Source organism: Castor canadensis, chromosome 4 (genome assembly GCF_047511655.1).
Source record: "Castor canadensis chromosome 4, mCasCan1.hap1v2, whole genome shotgun sequence".
NCBI lineage: Eukaryota > Metazoa > Chordata > Mammalia > Rodentia > Castoridae > Castor > Castor canadensis.
Genome location: NC_133389.1, coordinates 109,281,083 through 109,302,099, shown reverse-complemented (window position 1 = coordinate 109,302,099; position 21,017 = coordinate 109,281,083). Strand labels below are relative to the sequence as shown.

The following is a 21,017-nucleotide window of genomic DNA, read 5'->3' as shown; positions in this document are numbered from 1 at the left end:
TGCCTGTATTAGATTCTTAAAAAAAAAGTATGATTTTTATATCTATCCAGTATAGTTCTGCCAATCAAGCTGTACCAGGAAGTACTGTCACTACTTTTTTCTAATCTGATTATATGTTACAATAGCTGAATGATTTGATCAATTATCAGTTACTTGGGTTATGATACAACAAAGATAGAATTTTCTCTATTAATATTACATTGAATAAGTTGTCAATGACACATATAATGACAATCAAAAAAATTGTTCTTCCTAAAAAATGCATCAATATTTCCTTTGAAAAACTATTAATAGTCAAAACCTCTTGCTTCAAAGATAACAAAGAGTCAACCAAAAAACTCTCCTCTTAAATATAGTACAGTAGAAAACCAGACATTTTAGGCTTGGATAGACCTAACTTGTGAATTTCTCTTCCCCTATGTACTAGCTGTGAACATTGGGCAAGCTACCAAATCATTCTGAAGTATCAGATTGTCAGGAAAAAAACAAAACAAAAACTAAGTTATATTTAATGAGCATTTTCCCTTCTGTTTAAAATAACTGACCTTCAGTCAACTAACTGACCCCTTGGCAACCAAATTAAAAGTAAAATTGTTAACTGTGTTTCCAGGCAACATGGTTTATGGTAGAAACGACCTTTGATTGAAAAGCTCCATCTGCATCTGAAAAACTGCCTATGGATAGCGGATAGGAAGTCAAAGTGTGGGCTTCTGCAAGTGCTGATGGGATTGTTACCAGAGAGGTATGATCTCCTAAGAGAATAAGGGTATTAAGTGAGTTGGTTTATACATCTAGTATTCATCCCATAAACCTTGTACCAAGCTGTCACCTGTGTGGACGCTGGCTTCCAAAAGGCTGTAAGAACTATGGTGGTAACTACTACAAGTCCCTGTTGAGAGAAGGAAGCTGTGGTCTCTCCCCTAGAATTCTATGATAGACTTGCAAGATTAATGTTTAGGTGAGCCAAAACTCCTTGTAGGCATTATACATACCATATGTGGTTGCTTTGAAGCAAATATAATATCTATAAGATGCCTTCTATTCAAGTTGCATTGCAAAAGGTCTGTACTATTCCAACTTTTTCAACACATTCAGAACGTCCTTGGCTCAAATGTAGTTCTAATCTAAAAAATACTCTTGCTGCCCTCCACTCTCCAGGATTCAATTCTCACCAATATCACAAGTATCCCAAGCTCAATTGTGTCCTCCAACTGACAACCTTTATCTGGTTCATCTGACCCAGAAAACCTCCATAAGGTTTTGGACAATATAAAACCACTTATTCAGTGAAAAAGAAATCCCTTAAAACCAAGAATTAGGACACAAGCTTATTTACACTGTTTGTAAGAATTCCATACCAGTTTGTTGAAATGAATGATGATTCATTTTATTGCTTACTGAGAAGATAGTCACAAATCATACAAGTGAGAGATAAATGGTACCATTTTTAAAATAGTTTTTATTATTATAATTATGTCACCTAACCAATCACAAAGAAATGCTCAGAAATAATTTCCTTCACAAAGTTATTGAAAATTACATATTGTTTAGTCTTTAATAATGCATTTGCTTTGTGTTTCAGATTAAAATAATTATAAATTTTATAAGAATATGTTATGTCTGCATACAACCAAAGCATCTGAATAAAACAACAAAACTGACATTTTCCAGGTTCTAAAAACAATCCATTTTTAGCAATGTTAGGTTTTTATTTTTGCTGATTTCTTTCCAGTTCTGATGCGGAATCTATTGTCGTATAGATATGGCTACAGATAGCCTAAAAAAAGAGCTGAAATTTCATAATATATTCCATCAATTGTATTTATATACACATACATTTGAAATAACAATAAAGTAGAAAAAACCTTTTTGTTAATAATAAACTAAACTCTAGCTAACACATTCAATGTAGGTAAGAAGTAAAACGCAGAAAAAAAAAAAAAAAAACCTCCGCGGAGAAATACCACATAAAATTTTTTCTTAAGTTTCCAGATTTCAATAACCAAACATAACAAAATACTAAACTAAATTTAATAATTCTGCAACACAAACCTCTCAGATCGTTAGAGAAAGTAATCAGTGAGATTCCCAAAAATATTTCGAAAAACTTCTGCTCGTGTATAGTTTCTTAGTAGCCATTTTTGCAAAACACTATCGTTACATGTCTCCACAGTGAGATGTTGGGAGCCATCTGCCAATTTGCTTACTGAGAGACAGGACTGGGTGATTATGTGAAGAAGAGTGTGAGTCTGTTTGACAAAGAAAATAATGAATAATGATATAGTCAAGTACAAAGGTAATAATAAATCAATCATCCCAGGCAGCATACAATTTCTACTGGATAAGGATGGAAGACACGTGTCACAATAACTGCATCCAGGAAGCTGTGAGCAGCACCCTTTAGAATGATTTTGAATGATATTAACAGAGATAAGACTGAGACTAGGAAGAGGGTCTTGAGATCTAATGATGAAATATTTTAGGCAAAAGGTTATTTGGCACAGGAAAGATTACGTTCTCAAAATCTAGTAATAATATTTCTTTTAGTGCCAAATGAGTTGTGCATGGACATTCTAAATAGCCAATTAATCCAGAGTTTCCAATTATAGCTTTTGGCTTCCTCATTCCTCTGCCTTAAACTAAAGTTGACACCAGGAAAAAATCTCTAGGGGAAAATTATTTTTAAGGCTTTGCTTTAGTTTGCCCAGTATGGCATTCAAATTGCTTCTGTTAAAGTTCTTATAGGGCTAAGCAGGAGTTATTAAATATTCCACATGTACACTGACATATTCATTAGATATCAATTGGAAAGTTAATGAGAGAGGGAAAAAAAGGAGATAAACTCTATTTGGGTTCCTAACTTGATCAAATTTGCTCCAAACATAATTATCAATTAATTAGTTCATTTGTATGATTCTAACTTTCCATCTACTTCCTCTGCAGAAGCATAAGCTCCAGAAAGGCCATGAACCAGGGCTACTCACGTCATTGATGCCCAGTGCCAGCACGTGAGAGATACTAAGTCGGTTTTTTGTTCAAAATACTTAATGAATGGCCAGTGCAGAAAATAAGTACTGTTAAAATAAACTACATCTCTTGCATGCTTAATGGACACAATCATTGGATTTATCTTTTCAAGGATTTATCTTGTACAGAAAAATGGTGTATACATTATTTGTAATGATAGGAAAGGTAGGATTATAATACATCATATGTTATTTGTAAAATGGTACAGCTAATGATGTAACTTGACTTGTTAAGAACTCTAGGGTTTTTTTTTTTAAAACCAAACCTGAGCTTCTTATATACTTAAATGAAATGTCTAGGCTAGATCATCCTCTATGCTCAGTGATTTTTCTTCTTGCAGTGAACAATTCTTGGTAAATGCCATGTAAATATCAAATACCCTAGGGTTAGGAAGTGTGAATTCCATGTTTTATTGAAAAGAAAAACAAATTACAGGCGTTTTCCTGCATAAAACAAGAACAAAGCAATTTTGCTTAGGAAATCAGGGCCAGGAAAATCAGTGCTGCAAAGGAACACAGTGTAAAAATCTGATGAGAAACATAATCATAACATTTCCCCAGAGATCATTATCATATGGAACACCACAAAAAATTTCAAAGAAATTTTATTCCAGGTACCTTTAAAAAGGCATTAATAAGGAGAAAAATTAGAAATTTCAACTGGATTGACATAAAATTTATTTTTCATTAGAAAACCCCACAAAATTATTCAGAGCTGTCACTGTTTGAAAGAAAGCTATGGTTTATTTATTTTTCTGTGTATACTGTCTAGAAGAGATAAAATCATTAATATTTTATGTTTTCAAGTAATTTTATCATATATGTATATGTATAATTGAGGTCATCAAATTAACTATCCTTCTTCATATCCTTCTTCCACTTATACTGTGGGCTACTTTCTTATCATTAAAATAATCTAAAAATACCACTAAGAAATAAAAATAGTATGAAATGGATTTGCCAAAATTAATTATCTTTTCCATTTACAGCAAATATCTTTCTGATTTGGAACTATTGCAAATAATGCTGTGACAAATTTCTTTGAACATCTTTCTATGTCTACTATAGTTTTTTACAAATAATTCTTAGAAGCAAAATTACAAAGTCAAAGGTATGACCATTTAACACAAAGTGGCAATGCTCTTTACAAAAAGTCTGTAACAATAATTTAGCAATAATAACAGGGCAGCTCTACAGCAGGATATAGTCTGGGTTTCAATTTTCTGCATCTTCACCAGTGTTACATATTCCTTCTTAAAAACATTTTTTGCCTTACAAGATGAAAAAGAAATGAATAAAATAACATAATGAAGTATCTTATGTATGTGTTTTTGATATTTATTTCAACTAACAATGGTAAACTTTCCATTGTCTATCTACAGCTAATCTACACTCTTTAATTTCTTGCATGTTTATATGCATGAACAACTTAGCCTTTAAATGTTCTTTATTAAACATATCAGTTCTTTGTCATATTTATTGCAAGTGTCTCATTAAGAGGCTGTCATGTTAACTCAATTTTGAAAGCAATGTGACATGCAGGCTGACATGCAGTTTACAGCCAAACAACTTTTCCTATGTTTTTTTTTTTAAACATTGACTGCAAAGTAGAATAATGTGAACCCTAATACTGACTTTTGTTTATCATGTAGCATTGGTTAATCATTCTTCTTTGGAATGTAAAGCATTATTATTTCCTGGGATGTATAAAATTTCAACTGTACTATTTTAAGGTGCATAAGAAAGTAATGATTTCTGTCTCTAAACATATTTGTATGTTTTGTTAGAACAAGATATGTCATGAAGTATCTCTAAATCTATGTTTCCAAAGATTTAAAGCCAACCTGGAAACAATTTTAGTGACAAAATAAGAACCACAGTAGGTTAAAAAATGATATATTAATGAGCAAATACACCTGACTGCATTGTTGATCTAAGAAACTCCCACAAATCTCAGTTAGCATACTAAGTTTCAAATAAAAATCACAGAATGAATTGTTATTTTATATTATGATAACTAAAATAAGAAACTTGGATTCCTATATTTAATTTAACAACATAGATAATAGTTTTCCCCTGTTGACTAAATGCAAAATAATTTTAAAAATTAATTTAATAAAGTTATTAAAATAATATGATTAATATATAATATGATTACTTGATAATGTAAGCTGTATAGCCAAATATATATATATATATTCCATACAGTCAAATATATATATTCTAAAAACCATGTGTAACTATTCAACAAAGAGGAACTACAAGTGCTACACTAATCTATTGAAATTTCTATTCACTAATTGATTCTAATGAGAAATGAAAGCTACAGGTCAGTGGGACTATAAAAAGGCAATACCTGCCTAATGTACACACCTTCAAAAGGTAAATTAAGCCATTGCTTTATTAGGGATTCTACACAGGGAGATGGGTGGGTTTCACTTACAGATCACTTACCTGGAAATTATATTCCCATTTACCTGCTTTCTGACAAAGGTGAATAAAAGAGGCTGGTTACATAAGGTCTAAATATAAGCTTCTGTGATTTCAACAAATAACAATCCAACATAATTTACCTGCTGAAAAAAATCCTTGCATTTTGGCTCTGGGACGCATTTAATACAAATGGATATGGAATTCAGAACAAGTATCTTCTCAGTCAACTTGCTCAGTCATATGAAAAACGCCACTTATTTTTAGTATCATATTTGCCTCTTTTTTTTCTTTGTTGCATAGTGTTTGTTGAGCATAAGTGTTCTGATCTAAAATTAGATTTTCAAACAGCATGTAGCTGCCTGGATGTTCAAAAAGAAATGTGATTAAGTGCACATATTGCAAGAAAAATCTAAATTCCAAATACATTGGAATGCAGTTGTGATGTTTAAATGGCATGTGAGAAAACCTGAATAAAACAGAACGCACAACAGGCTTTTATGAAAATAATTTTAAATTGATTTCTAAGATGAAATTTAGTTTTTCCTCTTTAACTCTGTGACAATAGGCAATTCATGGTACTGAAGTGTGGGAGCAATTTTCTCAATAGATTATAGACCAGGCAGATACCTTGCAATTTTGCTCATGATGCTCAGGTTGCTCCCAAATCAAACAGGTTAGATTAGTATAAAGTGACAGAAAATTAAGTTCGCACATGTGCTATTTTAAAAACATTTCTTTACAAAAATGAGGAACTATACATTTCAAATCAAAGTTATCCAAATATACACATATTATTACCAACGTGTGGTTATTTCCATTCAGTTAAAGGTGAAACAGTTAGAGATTAATTATACTATGTTTATGTGTAACTAAAAAATGAAAGTAATTAGACCATAATGAAAATAGTTTTATGACTGCCTATTTATCTAAGCAGACTATGTTTATTGCAGAACAATTTCCTATGATTAAGGAAAGAAGAAATTATTATGTGAATAAAACTTGGTCTGCAAATAATTGTTGGCACTTAATTATTTGCTTGCAATACTGTACATTTAGCTTATTAGATCATCACCAGTGAATGAATCTAATTATTTATAGTTTTGCAACAACTTTGAGAGGCAATGTACAATACTAGAAAAATTGCTGGACTTATTGCAGGAAACCTAGGTGGGCAAACTCAGATAAGACATTTACTCTATGATTCAGCTTACTAATGTGAAAATTATAGAGAATGACAGTATCTATCTTACATGAATATTGTAAGAAATGCCCAAGAAATTAGACAAAATTATAGCCCTCAATTAATTTTATTCCCTTCTCATTTCTGCTTGCTCTGCTAAGCCATAACCATAATACAAACTCCAGATTTTGATGTTCATGACACTGCTTTCATTTTTCTCTGGATTTTATAAGTTTTCTCTAACAATTTATGAGATTTCTTTCTAAGACTGTAAGGACTATGGGAAATAAGGTGATGGAATATTTCACTCACATGGTGAGATTCATAATTGTATTGATAACTAGATTTCTTTGAAAACATTATTTGGACCTGAATTCTAGCTCTGCTGCTATCAGGGTAATCTTTGTGCTTTAGCTTTCTCCTGATGAAGAGAAGTTTAAGGTGTGCTTTAACTCTGTAATTCTCTGAACTTCACCAGCGTTTTTTCTGCTTTGAAGCTCGTCACCTCACAGGTTTCTCAAAGAATAATTCTGCCCTTGTTAGCAAATGATAAAGAATTGAATTAAAAAGTAGTAAGCAGCATTGGCTATTTTCCTTGGCTAGAATATGAAAAGAACAGAGCTACTGAGCAATGTCCTCTCTCTGACATCAGCACCTCTTATCCTTTTGCTCCCTTACCCTCCCTCAGAACCCACAGAAGCCTTGCATATTCTAAAGTATATTTATGTCTTTTCCTAAGTTTGCAATATTTTTCAATGGTGCATAAAAAGAACATGGAAGATATGTAGAGGTTTGGCCACTGTATAAACCAAACTTTATACAGTGGAGATTTTTATTTAAAATGACTTGGAGAATTTTATTAAAAAAAAAAAACACAAGGCCTTGAATTTAGTGAACTGAGAAGTGTCTCAGATTCTACTTTTCTCACATGTCCTAGATGATGCTACTAATCCTAGAATCGCCCTTTCAATACCAAGTACTGGAATATTTGGCAAAGAAAAAGAACCTTAAAGGTAAAACTTAAAAGTAACAGAAATAATGAAAAAGACAATATTATATTTGAATTCCATAAAAAATTATTTATTTTTTAACGACCTCACAGACACAACCAAATTTCAAGGATGAAGCCAGGCATGGTGGCTCATACCATAATCTCAGCTATTTGGGAGGTAGAGATAGAAGGATCCCAGTCTGAGGCCAGCCTTGGCAAAAAGTATGAAACCTCATCTGAACAATAACTAAGCAAAAAGGGCTGCTGAGAGTGTGGCTCAAGTGACAGAGCCCTTGCCTGGCCAGCTGAAGCCCTGAGTTCCCAGCTCCAGTACCTCCAAAAACTTTTGAAATAAAATTTTCAGAAAGGCAGTGCATTATTTCTGTACATTATGATTTACACATTCTGAATTTTGGCAAAGTGATGTCATCAGATAAATTGAAGATGATAATTTAATATTGAACATATAAACACATGAGAGTAGAGTAAATGATAGTGCATAATTATTAATATGGTCAGATTATTTATTTTAAATAAAATTTCCCAATATTTAGGGCATAAGTTCTTTTGAGCATTCCAAAAGTGAAATTAACATGGCTAAAATATTATGGTGCATAGAAATATTGTAACAGATAATTACTAATCATCTGAAAGAATGAATTTACTTAAGTGAAGCTATGTTTTTTTCCACTCTTCTTTTTTTTTTTTTTTTAGTATTCAATAACCATAGTACTGACTGGCAGAAAATATAAACAAAACTACATGCTTAATTAGCAACAGTAGTGATTTCATAAATGAAGGAATTTGAACTATGACTATAGGAGCCATCAGAAGTTATAGAAAAGTTTAAAGTGTTATTTGAAATTCGACACTGCTTCATCTTATAAAATGCAAAATCATTCCTCTTTCTGAAAAAATGTACGCTACATTGTCTTCCTTTGGGCACAATCCCAATAAAGTACAGGGTTCTTGGAAGAAACTAAGTTGCAAGAACAAAGAGTTATTCTTAAAAATACTGGAATCAAAGGATGGTAATGAGATGACTAAGGTTAAAATACATCATATGCATGCACAAAATGTAATATTTTTGTATAATAGATTGAAAAGTGCTACTTGCAGGATTTCTACTTTGTACACCTACCTGTCCTTTTCCTCACAGAAAAGGTACAGTGGTGATTAGGGGTCTAGATTTTCATAGCTGTATTTAATAGAAGAACGGTCTCCTATAGGCTTAATATAAAGGATGGTGATAATAGATAGCAGTTGAAGAAAAAAAAAATGGTGGCCAAAGAAGGCGACCAAGACATTGAGAAGACTCAAGTCAGTAGAACGCATTTGTATAACTTAGAAAGATTCAAGGTGTTTGTCCTTAATTCTTTCCCAGAAAAAGATTTTTCATCTCAAAAGCCTGGTAACATTATATAAATTTTAGCCCCCAAATTAACCCTATATAACCAGTTTCAGAACCTACAAGAATTCATTATATTGTGCTATTCAACCTAAGAAACTACAAAGTCATGTGAATGAAATGGCATTCAGGAAGTTTTTAAAAGAAGGGCTTGTTAAAATGTGAAAAATACAAAATTTATTTTTCAAATATTTCTCTTGCAGAATAGTTAGGCTTGTATGGAACACTGCATTTGTAAGACTCATTTATCTCTATTGTTTCATTTATCTTGTAAGAAAAAAATTTTAGTTCTTCTTGTAAATACATCACTGACCATTTAATAATGTTAGAAACATGACAATGTTAAACAACTCATTTTGCTATGCAAAGAGAAGCTTAAGAGAGGGAGCTGTGTCTGGGGCTGCTTCCCTTTAGAGGAAAATATTTCTTTTTTATTAGCTCCATCTGATGGCTGAATGGAGTTTTACACACTGCCTGGCTATAAATTTCCATCAGTAATTTTGTTGTTTTCTCTTCCCTCTTCTCCCTCAGAAAGGTGTTCTGTATTGACAAGAGGTTTTTTAGTTGATTACATGCCTAAATAGTTTATTAATTTCTATAAAATATTTACTATTTATATTTATTAGTATATTTACTACTGTTTATATTTATAATATATAATATAAATATAACTACTTATACTTATTATTTATGTATAAAGAATTATTTGAGACACCTGTTACAACAGCAAATAAATCTTATTAAGCTTATCAATTTTTTAATCTCAGTTTGAGATGTATACATATCAGAGGTTACAATGGCAGGAAATTAAAATTTTGAAAACATAAGTTGTCAATATTGGCCTATATGCATATCTGCATAGCTACCCATCAGATAAAGATTGTTTGTTCCATGTCTAATTTCTGCTTTTACAAATTTTAGGCAGAATTCATATTTTATACTAGTAATTCATATTTTATACTAGTAGTCCAGTTTAGCAAAAATCTAGTTATATCATATGCAACCTAATATTATCAGATATAAGCTCACGTGTTTTAGGTATGATTCTGCCAGTGCAGAAAAATAGCTTGAGATTTAATTGTTTTTGAAGTATGGAACTGAATTTAAGCATTAAATAATGAGTAAGTTGCAGAAAATACTGTACCTCAGCATCATATTGCCATAGCTGATTTCCTCTCATATGGTGGCATTTTAACATTGTTACAGGTCCATTGAGTCTGGATACATCCAAGCATAAGTCATCAGTACGGATTTCTTTGTCAGCAGTGTAAGAAAACACCTGAAAATACAAAAATCAGCTAATAAAATAATACCTACTTTACCAAGAAGTCACAGTATAGCAGATCTAGGGGAATGCCATCTTTTTTTAGGATTTTGGTGAAGCCTCAGCTTAACAAATGAAATTGTTAAACACTTATTTGGCTTGTAAAACTGACAACAGGTTATATAAAATTAAGTTTATAAATTGCATTGAGCTCCATAAATGGTGGCCCTGTTTCCAGCATTTTGTGATAAATTCCTCACTTCCTGAGTCAAGGGTTTTTTTTTTGGGAGTTTAAATCTTTATTTCAAAAGCATAAGTACACCTTGTAAATTTTACAATATTGTCAGTAGGTTTTTGAAGACTGTAGAATTATCTTCTCCAGAGAACTCATTAATGCTAGGCTCACATGCATATCTTTCTTATATGATTTTGTCTAAGCTTGATTGCATTAGCTATTCTCAACATATGCAGGAGTTGTCAAGGTGGATCATGGACTCTACTTGAGAATTCAAATTGAAACTCTAATTTTTAGTATTTTGTGCTGACTCTGAATACGTTATTTATACCATTGGTTATTGAAGACTGTGAGGGTTATTATGAACATATAAAATTATTATGAACATATTATAAAATGTGCTTCTTTATTTATATATGATAAGCATGGTTCAACATTCAGTGGGTTTTTCTTTTTTCCTTGTAATATCAGAAAGAGTGCAATGAGAAAGGTCATCTTAGGGACTTTTGTTTCCCAAAGCAGTCAGACAAAATCTGAGGAAGTCAACTCTACAAACAACTTGAAACTCTGAAACCTTGGTCTACAGGCTGAAGAAATTAGTCTACCAGAGATTGCCAATTCATAATGCTACACAGGGTTTCTAATTACACTGTTTTTAAATTAAATAAGTGAATCTCGTACTGACTCAAACTGAAGGAAAATTCTGCAAAAGTTTATTTTGCCCACTGCAACATTATTTCAATATTTGAAGAGTATCTTCCACACTGAAATTGCCTTTATTTAATTGACAGTGTAAAGGAAGACACCAGAACACCCACCTCTGGTATTAGTTTTTCACAGCAAGTATAATAATGGCCTGAGCAAGGGTTTTTCTCAGGTTTTTTACAATGAAAACTATACCTTTTGAAAGTACTAGAGAAAAGTCATTTTTTTAATTGGTAGAGCTCTTAACATATTTACTTTCAAGAATTATATATTTGTTAAACGTTTTCTGATTCTATAAGTATCTGGAAATTATCTTTCTTCAGCTTTTGCACTAGAAAAAAATAATTAACTGTTAATATACTTGCCTCACGGTTAGTTTTTCTTGAAAAAAAGGAATCTGTGAATAATGCCTCATTATTTTCTAGTACTAATGTAAAATCAGGATTGGTTTGTTTTGTACCTCATAGAAATAACTTTTTTATATCATTTGTAGGATACTTTTTACTTTTATAATAATAAAAAAAATTCATGGCATGCTTGTCCTTGATTTGATCTGAAAATTATTAGGTTGATTGTAATTATTTATTCCTCAAGTCTACCATCTTTTCATCCAGAATTGTCATTTTGTGCTTTTATTTTATATCCCTTACTGTAGATGATGGCTCATGAAACACATTTTGGGTATAGCAAAACAATACACACAAGATAGGGAGGTCCTAGTACACAGAAAGCATCCAGTAGCTTGTATTTAGTATCATCTCCTACTTTTCTGAGGTGTATGAATTCCTACTTTAATGAGGTACTACCTGAGAACTGTAGGATAGAAGTCTAGAAGGGTTTGCTCTTGCCTGTGCCCACCTGGGGACCCTGCCCATAGACTTGAGGAAGAACTTCTAATATCTGATGATGGACTTTCCTGACACTTGCAAATCTCACTTATTGTGACTCTTTAGATTCATCTCTTCTGAGTTCAGTTGTTATGCAAAATTCCCAGTAATCTGCTCAGTCTGTTCTCCTGATGCTGAAGTTACAACATTTATGCCTGGCCATGGGAAGATGAAATATTTCATACCTCAGTACTTATAAAGAATTCACTATCACATACGTTGATGATAACCTGAGATTAGCTACCTCTACTAGTAAAGTTTCATTGCACATTTTTACAAAAAAAGAAATGGGAAGTATTCTTTTTCTAGTTATAACCCAAGTTGATTTATTGTTGGTAACCAATACTTGCCTTAATAAAACAGAATTGAGTCACACAAACTATGAATTTATCATGTTTTTGAATGCTCTGGTGTCAAATTGACTTTGGAGATTATTGGTTCACAGTCCAATCACTTGAATTAAGCTAATGTGACTAGAATCAGAGCAAGATGACCCCTGAGCCTTCCACTATACAGAGGAAATGCAGGGAAGTTGACATGAATGAAACACCTGTGCAGGAAAACATGAGAGATATACTTCATATATATTATATTAAATTTGCCCTTTTTTGTTTTGTTGTGCAATTGCGTTTATATTTCCATGAGTACATACCAACTTTTAGTATTGCAATGTATAAATAGAGTTCTTTATATAAATTATAAAGATTTAATTGTCTATAATGCTTTGAAAATTCTGTTTTATACTTGGTATTCATGTTGTCTAACCACATAAAATTATCAGCTATTTAGGTTTATACCTGTACATAACCTATCAGTCTAGCTACAAAAAAAATCCCACAAAATGCCATTTTTACTCAGTTCATTTAACTTCAGCTATTTTATAAGAGATAATGAATCCTATGTTCTTTTTATGGACCTTGTTGATAATTATGCTTTCAAAGCTACTTTGTCCACCAAAACAACTCATTTTTTACTGTCTCCCAGTGTATTAGTTTGCTAGGGCTTCCAAAACAAAGTATCATAAACTGAGTGGCTTAAATAACAGATATTTATTCCTAACAGCTCTGGAGCTGGAAGTTCAATGTCCAGATGTCAATAGGTTTCTTCTGAGGGCTGTTTTCTTGTCTTGTAGGTGGGCTTCTCCCTGTCTTTGTATGGTTTTTATGCCTGTCTGTGTACCAGTTTCTTCCTGAAAAACATAAGTTATATTAGATTAGGGCCTATCTTAAAACCATATTTGATCTTAATTATCTTTTTAAAGACTATATCTCCAAGTACAGTCATATACTTGGAGATATATATCCCATATATTCCCCATATACAGATATTGGGGGGTTGTGAATTCAATATGTAAATTTTGGGGGTTACAAAATGCATTCCGTAAAAAATCTATAAACCCTCTGAGAAATTTGAAAGAGGTAACATATCTTTGCCTACTCTTAAGTGAAAACTGTAGTGTACATGATTTTTTTTTTTACTTGTCTAGGTGTCCTTGGGTTCCAATTCAGAGATTAGACTGTGCTGTTTGGTATTATCAATCAAAACTCTAATGTCATATAATATCAAATTTTTTGCCTTCTCTAAATTGGGCAGCCTGGACTGGGAAAAGGTATCTTCTTTCTCTTTATCTCACTGCCTTAAGCTTCTTTCTTTTTTCCCATTTTTCTTGCTCATGCTCAAATTCCCCCAGACAGCTAGTCAGTTTTTATTCTTCCATGGTGGTAAAGCTACAGAAAAGGCCTAACTCAAGCTGCTTCTTTATAACATCTTCCTGGTCTCTGGCACGGCTAGGTATTTAAAGCTTCCTGCTGTGAGATGTTTATAGCTTTTTAGAGAATTCCATTTTGGAGCCTCTCACTGCAATGTTGCAGTGCTAAGGAGGAGGAAGAGAAGGAAGACAATGCATATCATATGAGTATCTTTTTTTTTATTACTTTGCAAACTTTGGGAGGCACACTGATCATAGGGAGTCTAGTGCAGTCCCCTCACTTCAGTTGTCACAAGCCAGCTTTATCTGGTGTGAATCAGGTCACATCCTGCCACTCTTGCCAAATGCAAGGAGTTCATGGCAACTCACAAAGTGGTGTCCTACTTAACTTACATGGCCTAATGCCAAATGGAATACAGGTCAGACTGTTTAAAAATTATCAAAACTTTCACACTGGTAGGGCACTATGTGACTGCATGGATTGCACACCCACAAAATTGCCTCTGCCTTCGGATCTCATTTGAAGCCAGAATCCGAGCTCCTCCTCTCTAGAAAGAGGACAACTAACCTCTCCAGGGAAAATTCTACAGTCTCCATTTTCTGATGCCACCTACTACGGTTAAATTGTGTAACCAAGATGACATCTTGTCTTGTACCTCAGATGTGAAAGGTTTTTTTTTTTTTTTTTTTGGAAATAGGTTTATCGCACATGCAATCAGTCATCACGACACAGTCATATCGGAGTCCAGCGGAATCTTTATAAGAACAAAACAGAGACACATGGGGAAAAGCCAGCCAAGAAGTGACAGAAGAAGACTGGAAGTCATTCACAAGCCATGGAACACCAAGGATTACTAGCAAACAGCAGAAGTTGGACAAGGCCAGGGATGATTCTCCACTAGAAATCAGAGCACTGTGGCACTTCTGACACCTGGATTTCAGGCTCCTCTCCCAAAACTTGCAACAATACATTTCTATCATTTCAAGACAAATGCAAAGACAAAAGCATTTGGTAGTTTTTAACAGCAACCTCAGGAAGCTAATATGTCTCCTTTTACTCCTTAGGCTAGCTGAAGGATCTAAAAGTCATGAAATCAGTTACTCAAATTGTCGTTTAATATTTTATGTAGGAAGCCTGATTTTTAGATTCACATCAGATGAATCTTGATGTCTGGGCTGAAAGTGCTAACATTTAGTTAAAATTTCCAAAGCATGAAATGAATAACTTCACAATCATTTTTTATTTAGATTTATATCCAAAAAGTAGTTCCTTACTATGACTACTGATTTATTGAGGTCAGATTGATTTCTGTCTCTGAATTAATGTTGTACATAAATGACTACAATATATAGAGGAGGCTAGCTGATTCTAATATCAATTCCTTTTAATCTTAACATCTTTATTCTAGAAAAGGTAAGTGTTTTTCATAAGTAAATGTGTGTATCATTTGTTCTGGATTTTTCCTTTTGAGAAGAGAAGTATATCCAAAGACATTTTATGAGTCTTCAAATATCTGAAATTTCAACATTCAAACAATTTTCAAAGACTGTTGTGCAAATGATCTAAAATATTCTGCATTAAATTAATACTTTCTTTCATACAATAAAAGACTGTGTCTATGTATCTTTTAAATTGCATCATAAGTCCTAATATATGTATAGTTACTTATTTAAAAATATTCTTTTATCTTTACCCCTTCTAAAAGTTGCAAACAAATGTTTGCTCTGATCTTCAGTACAAGTAAATGCTAGTGAAATCTACCTGGTTTTCTAGTACTGTAAATTGCAAAGAGTTCCTCTGTTGTACCTGGGCCTTGCCTGCTTCAGCAGAGGGCTCAGAAACTGAGCGCCCTCTGCTGGCTCCAACTTGCCACGGGGTTTGTTTCTTTTACCATTTGAAGATTAAATAGATAGATACCAGCCTGGGAGGTTTGGTACCGGGAGTGGGGGAGGATATGGGGAATGGGAATGGGAAGGGGAATATGGTTCAAATACTGTGTAAATATGTATGGAAATGGAAAAATGATGCCTGTTGAAACTATTCCAGGATGGGGGGAGGAAGTAAAAAGGAGAATGGTGGAGGGGGTGAATTTAAGCATGATATATTTGCTATATTGTAAGAACTTTTGTAAATGCCACAATGTGCCCCCATCTAGCACAACAATAAAAGAATTAAAAAGATGATAAACTTTTATTTTGTTCATTAGTTTTTATTAATGTGTAGTTATATGCATTCTATATAATGTTACATATATATCTTGAAAAAAAATAAAATATTAACTATATATTCATAGTCCATAGTATATTTAATTAAGTGTTATTATGCAGGTTGTGCTTTATCCCTATATCTAATTAGTTTTAATTTATAAAAATTTTTAGTGTTAAGTTTCTCAGGATATTTACTATAAAAGTTCATTGTCTGAAGGGTCTCTATATACCATATTATGCCAACTGCTTCACTTTCTCAGTGAAGAAATTGATGTGAAGACATCAACAATATTCAATCAGTGTGCCCAGGCTGCTTAGTGACAGGAGTCTCTCTGGACCCCATGCTCATCCCTTTGTTACCATTCTTCCCTGGGACCATCTCCTATATACCTATCATAATGTAATCAATTAGAATTTTGTCTCCATCTTAGGGACCTCTTTGGATATTCTGAGTGAAGCTAATTTGAGAAATTTGTCAACAACTATTTAGAAGAATGAAGTATAAGAAAACAACATATTATAAGAGTTTTCTCTCTCATTTTGTAAAAATATCACAGAAAAAAGTTGTATTAAAATAAAATGGAAAATTCCTTAGCAACAAAAATTAGACTTTTAGCAAAAACAATGAATCATTTTTTAAAATGATCACACACATTTCACTGTGAAGTGTGCATGGGGAATGCATGTATGAAAATAAGTTTATCACTGCAGCTGCTGAGCAGAGTTGTGTTCCCAAACAGTACATTTTCTAATTGACTTCAGGCTGGTTGGTCAGTGATTTCTATAGAGGAAGGTAGAATTTCAGTCTTAAGCCAGCCTGGGCAAAAAGTTAGGAAGATTTCTATCTCAATTAAACAAGTTAGGCATGTTGACTGTTATCTGTAATCCCAGCTATGCAAGAGACATAGCTAGGAGGATCATGGTCCAAGGCTGATCCTAAGTAAGTGCTAGTTGTGACTCTTAATGTATCCTTACACATCTGAATGATATCTATGATTTTTACCACTTCAATGCCCTAAGATTCTACTATTAAAAGTAGGATACGGGCCTGAGTATCACATTCAATATTCCAGTCTTGTCTTCAACATCATTGTGAAGTCCTAATTCTCTTTCCATCTCAAATATACCTACAAGCATCATGCTTCTTTACTGTGCCCAATGCTCATCTCATTTTTCCATCCCTGACGTGGTGTGTGCTGGTCACATCACTTGTGCTATCCTGGTGAAAACACTGCCCTCCTTAAAGTCTTAAAACATTCTTTACTTTCTCCATTTAGTGGTTTGTAACTACTTTTCCCCAGAATTTATCTGCAATGTTCTGCAGGCAGGTATCATCTCTGTGTGTCTTTGGAACTGGATGACATTAAAACAATGGGCTTTGGAAAATTACTGACCTTAATTTTAGATTCAATACTCCTCAAAACAGAGTTATTATGAGGCTTTGAAAAATTCTGGTTGCCTTATCAGGGAAAAGAGATGAGGATACCTCCTCTTTCAGGGGCTATTTTAAAGCAAATAAGACAATTCGTGTAAGGGCTAAACAAGTATTTGCCTCAAGTGATGTCTGAATATTAGTCATTATTTGTGCAATACTCAGGCAAAACAACTGCATTTGATTGCATTCTATTTCATCTTTTCCCATTGGCAACTTATGTTTTTTTTTTTAAATCTTGCTAGCCTATTAATAATGCCAAGTATATATCTTGAATTTCTTTGGAAACTGTTCTAGGAAGACAGTAGTACCTAATAATTACAAAAATAATTCGTCCTTGAAACTCTCTAGTTCGCTTTGTAGAAAACAGCAAGAGTACAAGATAATACAATAAGCAGCATGCACTAATACAATAACAAAATGTGACTGACACTTCTATTTTCTTTCTACATCATTGCTAAATCTTCTCATTTCAAATATAGTAATATTTGAATATTGCTAAAATTTATGCAATTTAATACTTTGCTCTACCCTAAAGGATTTCAAAGGAGGTTTATATATTTGTGAAAGCAAATATATAAATATTATGTTTCTCATACTCATTTCATTATTGCAAAATTGAGGAATATAAATTGCAAATATAAGTCCAATTAGGAACACCTTCCAAACTGTCCAACTAGACATGCATGGGTGAGCAGATGCTGCTTTACTGTGACTGTGGTGCAATGTGCCAATGGCCCAAGTTTCTTGTCCCACCATGGACCTGTCCTCATAAACTCATTCTCTTGAAGGTGAGAGAAACTGTGGCTATGATAAGAAAGTCACTTCAGGATTTGATTATGTTGTGTAAAGTGTTCTGTAAGACCTCAGATTAGCCAGCAGCAGATAGATGAAAGCTGGTGGATTTGAAGATGAAAGCTGCCATGGTTTGGAGAGGGACATGTTGCAGGGAACAAAGAGAAGCCTTTAGGTGATGACAGCAGCCACTGCCAGGAAATAAACAAAATGGGGTCCAGTCCTACAACTGCAAGAAAGTGAATTTGCCCACAGCCAGGAAACTTTGACAAGACTCTCAGCCTCAGATAAAACCTCAGCTCTAGCCAACATCTTGAACTCAGACACTTTGTATCTGAATTTCTTATTCATGGAAATGTGATATAATGATTTTGTGTGGTTTTAAACCTCCAAATTTGTAGTAATTGGGTATACAGCAATAGAAAATGAATACAATAACCCTCAGGAAAAATGAAACACATGCAAAACTAGACTTGCTCTCCCCATATAGGATGGTTTCTCCCTTGCTTTATTTTTCATTCATCCAATCACTCAACTTATTCAATAGATACTTGCAAGCATGTTGAACATGTCATGTTTTCTGCAAACCATAGTTGCCCTTTATTGAAGTTGAATTTAATACAAAATCATATATGACTATAAGTTTCCCCCACTAAGCCACACTCGCACCTGTAATCACAGCTATGTGGGAAGTAAATGGGGAGAATTTCAGTCTGAATTAGCCTAAGCAAAAAGTTAAGGAGATCTCATCTCAATAAAACAAGTTAGGCAAGCTGATTCATGTCTGTAATTCCATGCAGTTAACATAGGAGGATCATGATAAACATTTGAGAGCACCTTCTGTATGTTAAGCAAAATAGTTATTTAAAATATATTGTAAATTAAACATAGTATAGTATGCATCATATATTATGTATGTTTTCAATAAACTTTTAAGGAAAACATTCTTTTTCATTTACAAATTAGAAATATGATGCTTTCACAGATTAAATAAATTCTACAAAATCACTTAGTTTTCAAGGAGGAGAATCAGTCTTCAAACTGGTGTATCTGGTCTCAAATCCCATCTTATCCCCACACTTAGCCTTGTGATTCTTGGATATTTTATACAGATTTCATTTGGATAATTTTCCCACATGATCCCATGTTGACTTTTTCTCGGAGCCTGTCTAGGACATCCCAGTATATGTGCCCTACTTTCTCCTTAGTCTGCTCTGACAAATAAATGCTCACTTTCTTCTTTTTGATGACTTTGATAGTTTTAAAGAGTGCTGGTCAGGTATTTTGTAGAAAGTCCCTCAGTTTTGGTTTTTCTAATGGTTAGATTGGGATTTGGGAGGAAGACCACAATGGTGCAGAGTTATTTTCCTCAAATCATATCAAAAGTGCATGGGATCAATGTAACTCACAGTGCAGAACCTTGATCACCTACCTATTTTAATAATTACCAGTGTTTCTCTACTGCATAGTTACCTTCACTTCCTTCCATGCTCTACTCTTTAGAAGCAAGTTAGTAAGCACAGTCCACATGCCAGAGGAGGAAGAGAGCTAAGTTCTTCTCCATGGAGTTGATCTCTACAAAAATTATTTTAAATTCTTCTGCATAGGAGACCCCGAAATTTATATTTATCTGTCTCTAAAAGCTTCAGTCTAAAATTGGGAGCCATGGCTTTATGATAGAATTGTGTGTACAGCTGCATTAAGATTCCTGTCTTTAAAAAATAAACTCATCTCATGTTCACTTAGTTAAATTACTGGATGAGTTAAAAATTCAGATCTCCTCAGTAAGTGAACTGGAACAAGATAATTTCTGCCACTCAGAAGTGGCATGGCATTTTGCCTCAGAAGAGTGTAGGGGTCACAGAATGACCCCTAGTATGTTGACCTATCAAGTGATCATTCCATGGTATTACACTGACCTTAAAATACATCTCTGGATTTGGGATTTTAAAAAAGCCTTTCATGTATCACAGCCATATAAACATTTTCTTTTTAAATAAAATAAACATCACATTATTTTTGAGAGTTATAACTAAAAAATTTGAATAGAACTATATATATCTGATAAGCATTCATTAGAAGATTAAGGATTTCCAATAGAAATTGAAATGACTCTAGGCTGTTTCCATGGTAACCTACTGAAGCCTCTTTCCATTAATGGAAAGGTATCATTTCTGTACGTACCACATGTAGCTTCTTGTTTTGTATTAGATCGAATCCTTTGATGGCAGAATAAAAGGAAAGTAAAGGTCTATATTCTGTCCCTGTTTGGTGTGCAATTATACTTGAGCACTAAGTAATAAGAATAAAAAGCCCCATTCATTTTTTTGCTTTCACTGTGTTTTTAATAACAAAAAGTACATGCCCAAATATTTTCATGAGGTTTCTAACAAATATGTTTCAAGGTATCCTTCGACAACCTTTCTATTCTGTAAGTTCCTTGCTCTTTTTGTCACCACAAATCCAAATTCTCTTTCTGAGATTTACATTCTATTATAATCTTAGCATTTCTATTTATAAAACTTAACTTTCCACTGTCCCAGCCAAGGCCTTCAAGTCAATCTATATCAGTGACACTGCTGTTTCACACACTCCATTCTCTTGGCTCATGGATGCTTTGTGCAGCCTTGTAGGCCCACCCTTGTCTTAATCAGACTTGCTCTGAATGCCTCAGGTGGAGCATTATGAATATGTGTCTTGTGAATGATTCTTTCATATTTCAATGAGACTGAGTATAGTGATTAT

At 33.3% G+C, this 21,017-nt stretch overlaps 1 protein-coding gene across 3 annotated transcripts in view; it reads right to left on the bottom strand.

The window, feature by feature from the left end:
* Galnt13 (polypeptide N-acetylgalactosaminyltransferase 13) overlaps nt 1–21,017 on the bottom strand; it is a 522,920-nt gene that overhangs the window by 4,227 nt on the left and 497,676 nt on the right. For 2 of the 3 annotated variants that reach the window (XM_074070809.1, XM_074070811.1), the window contains 2 exons: nt 10,183–10,317; nt 2,049–2,249 (listed from right to left, as the gene is read on the bottom strand). In XM_074070809.1, the coding sequence (XP_073926910.1) occupies nt 2,064–2,249; nt 10,183–10,317 (321 nt within the window). In that variant the 3' untranslated portion in view covers nt 2,049–2,063. Of the gene's footprint in view, nt 1–2,048; nt 2,250–10,182; nt 10,318–21,017 lie in introns of those variants that run through there. The other variant, XM_074070810.1, reaches the window with a different exon arrangement.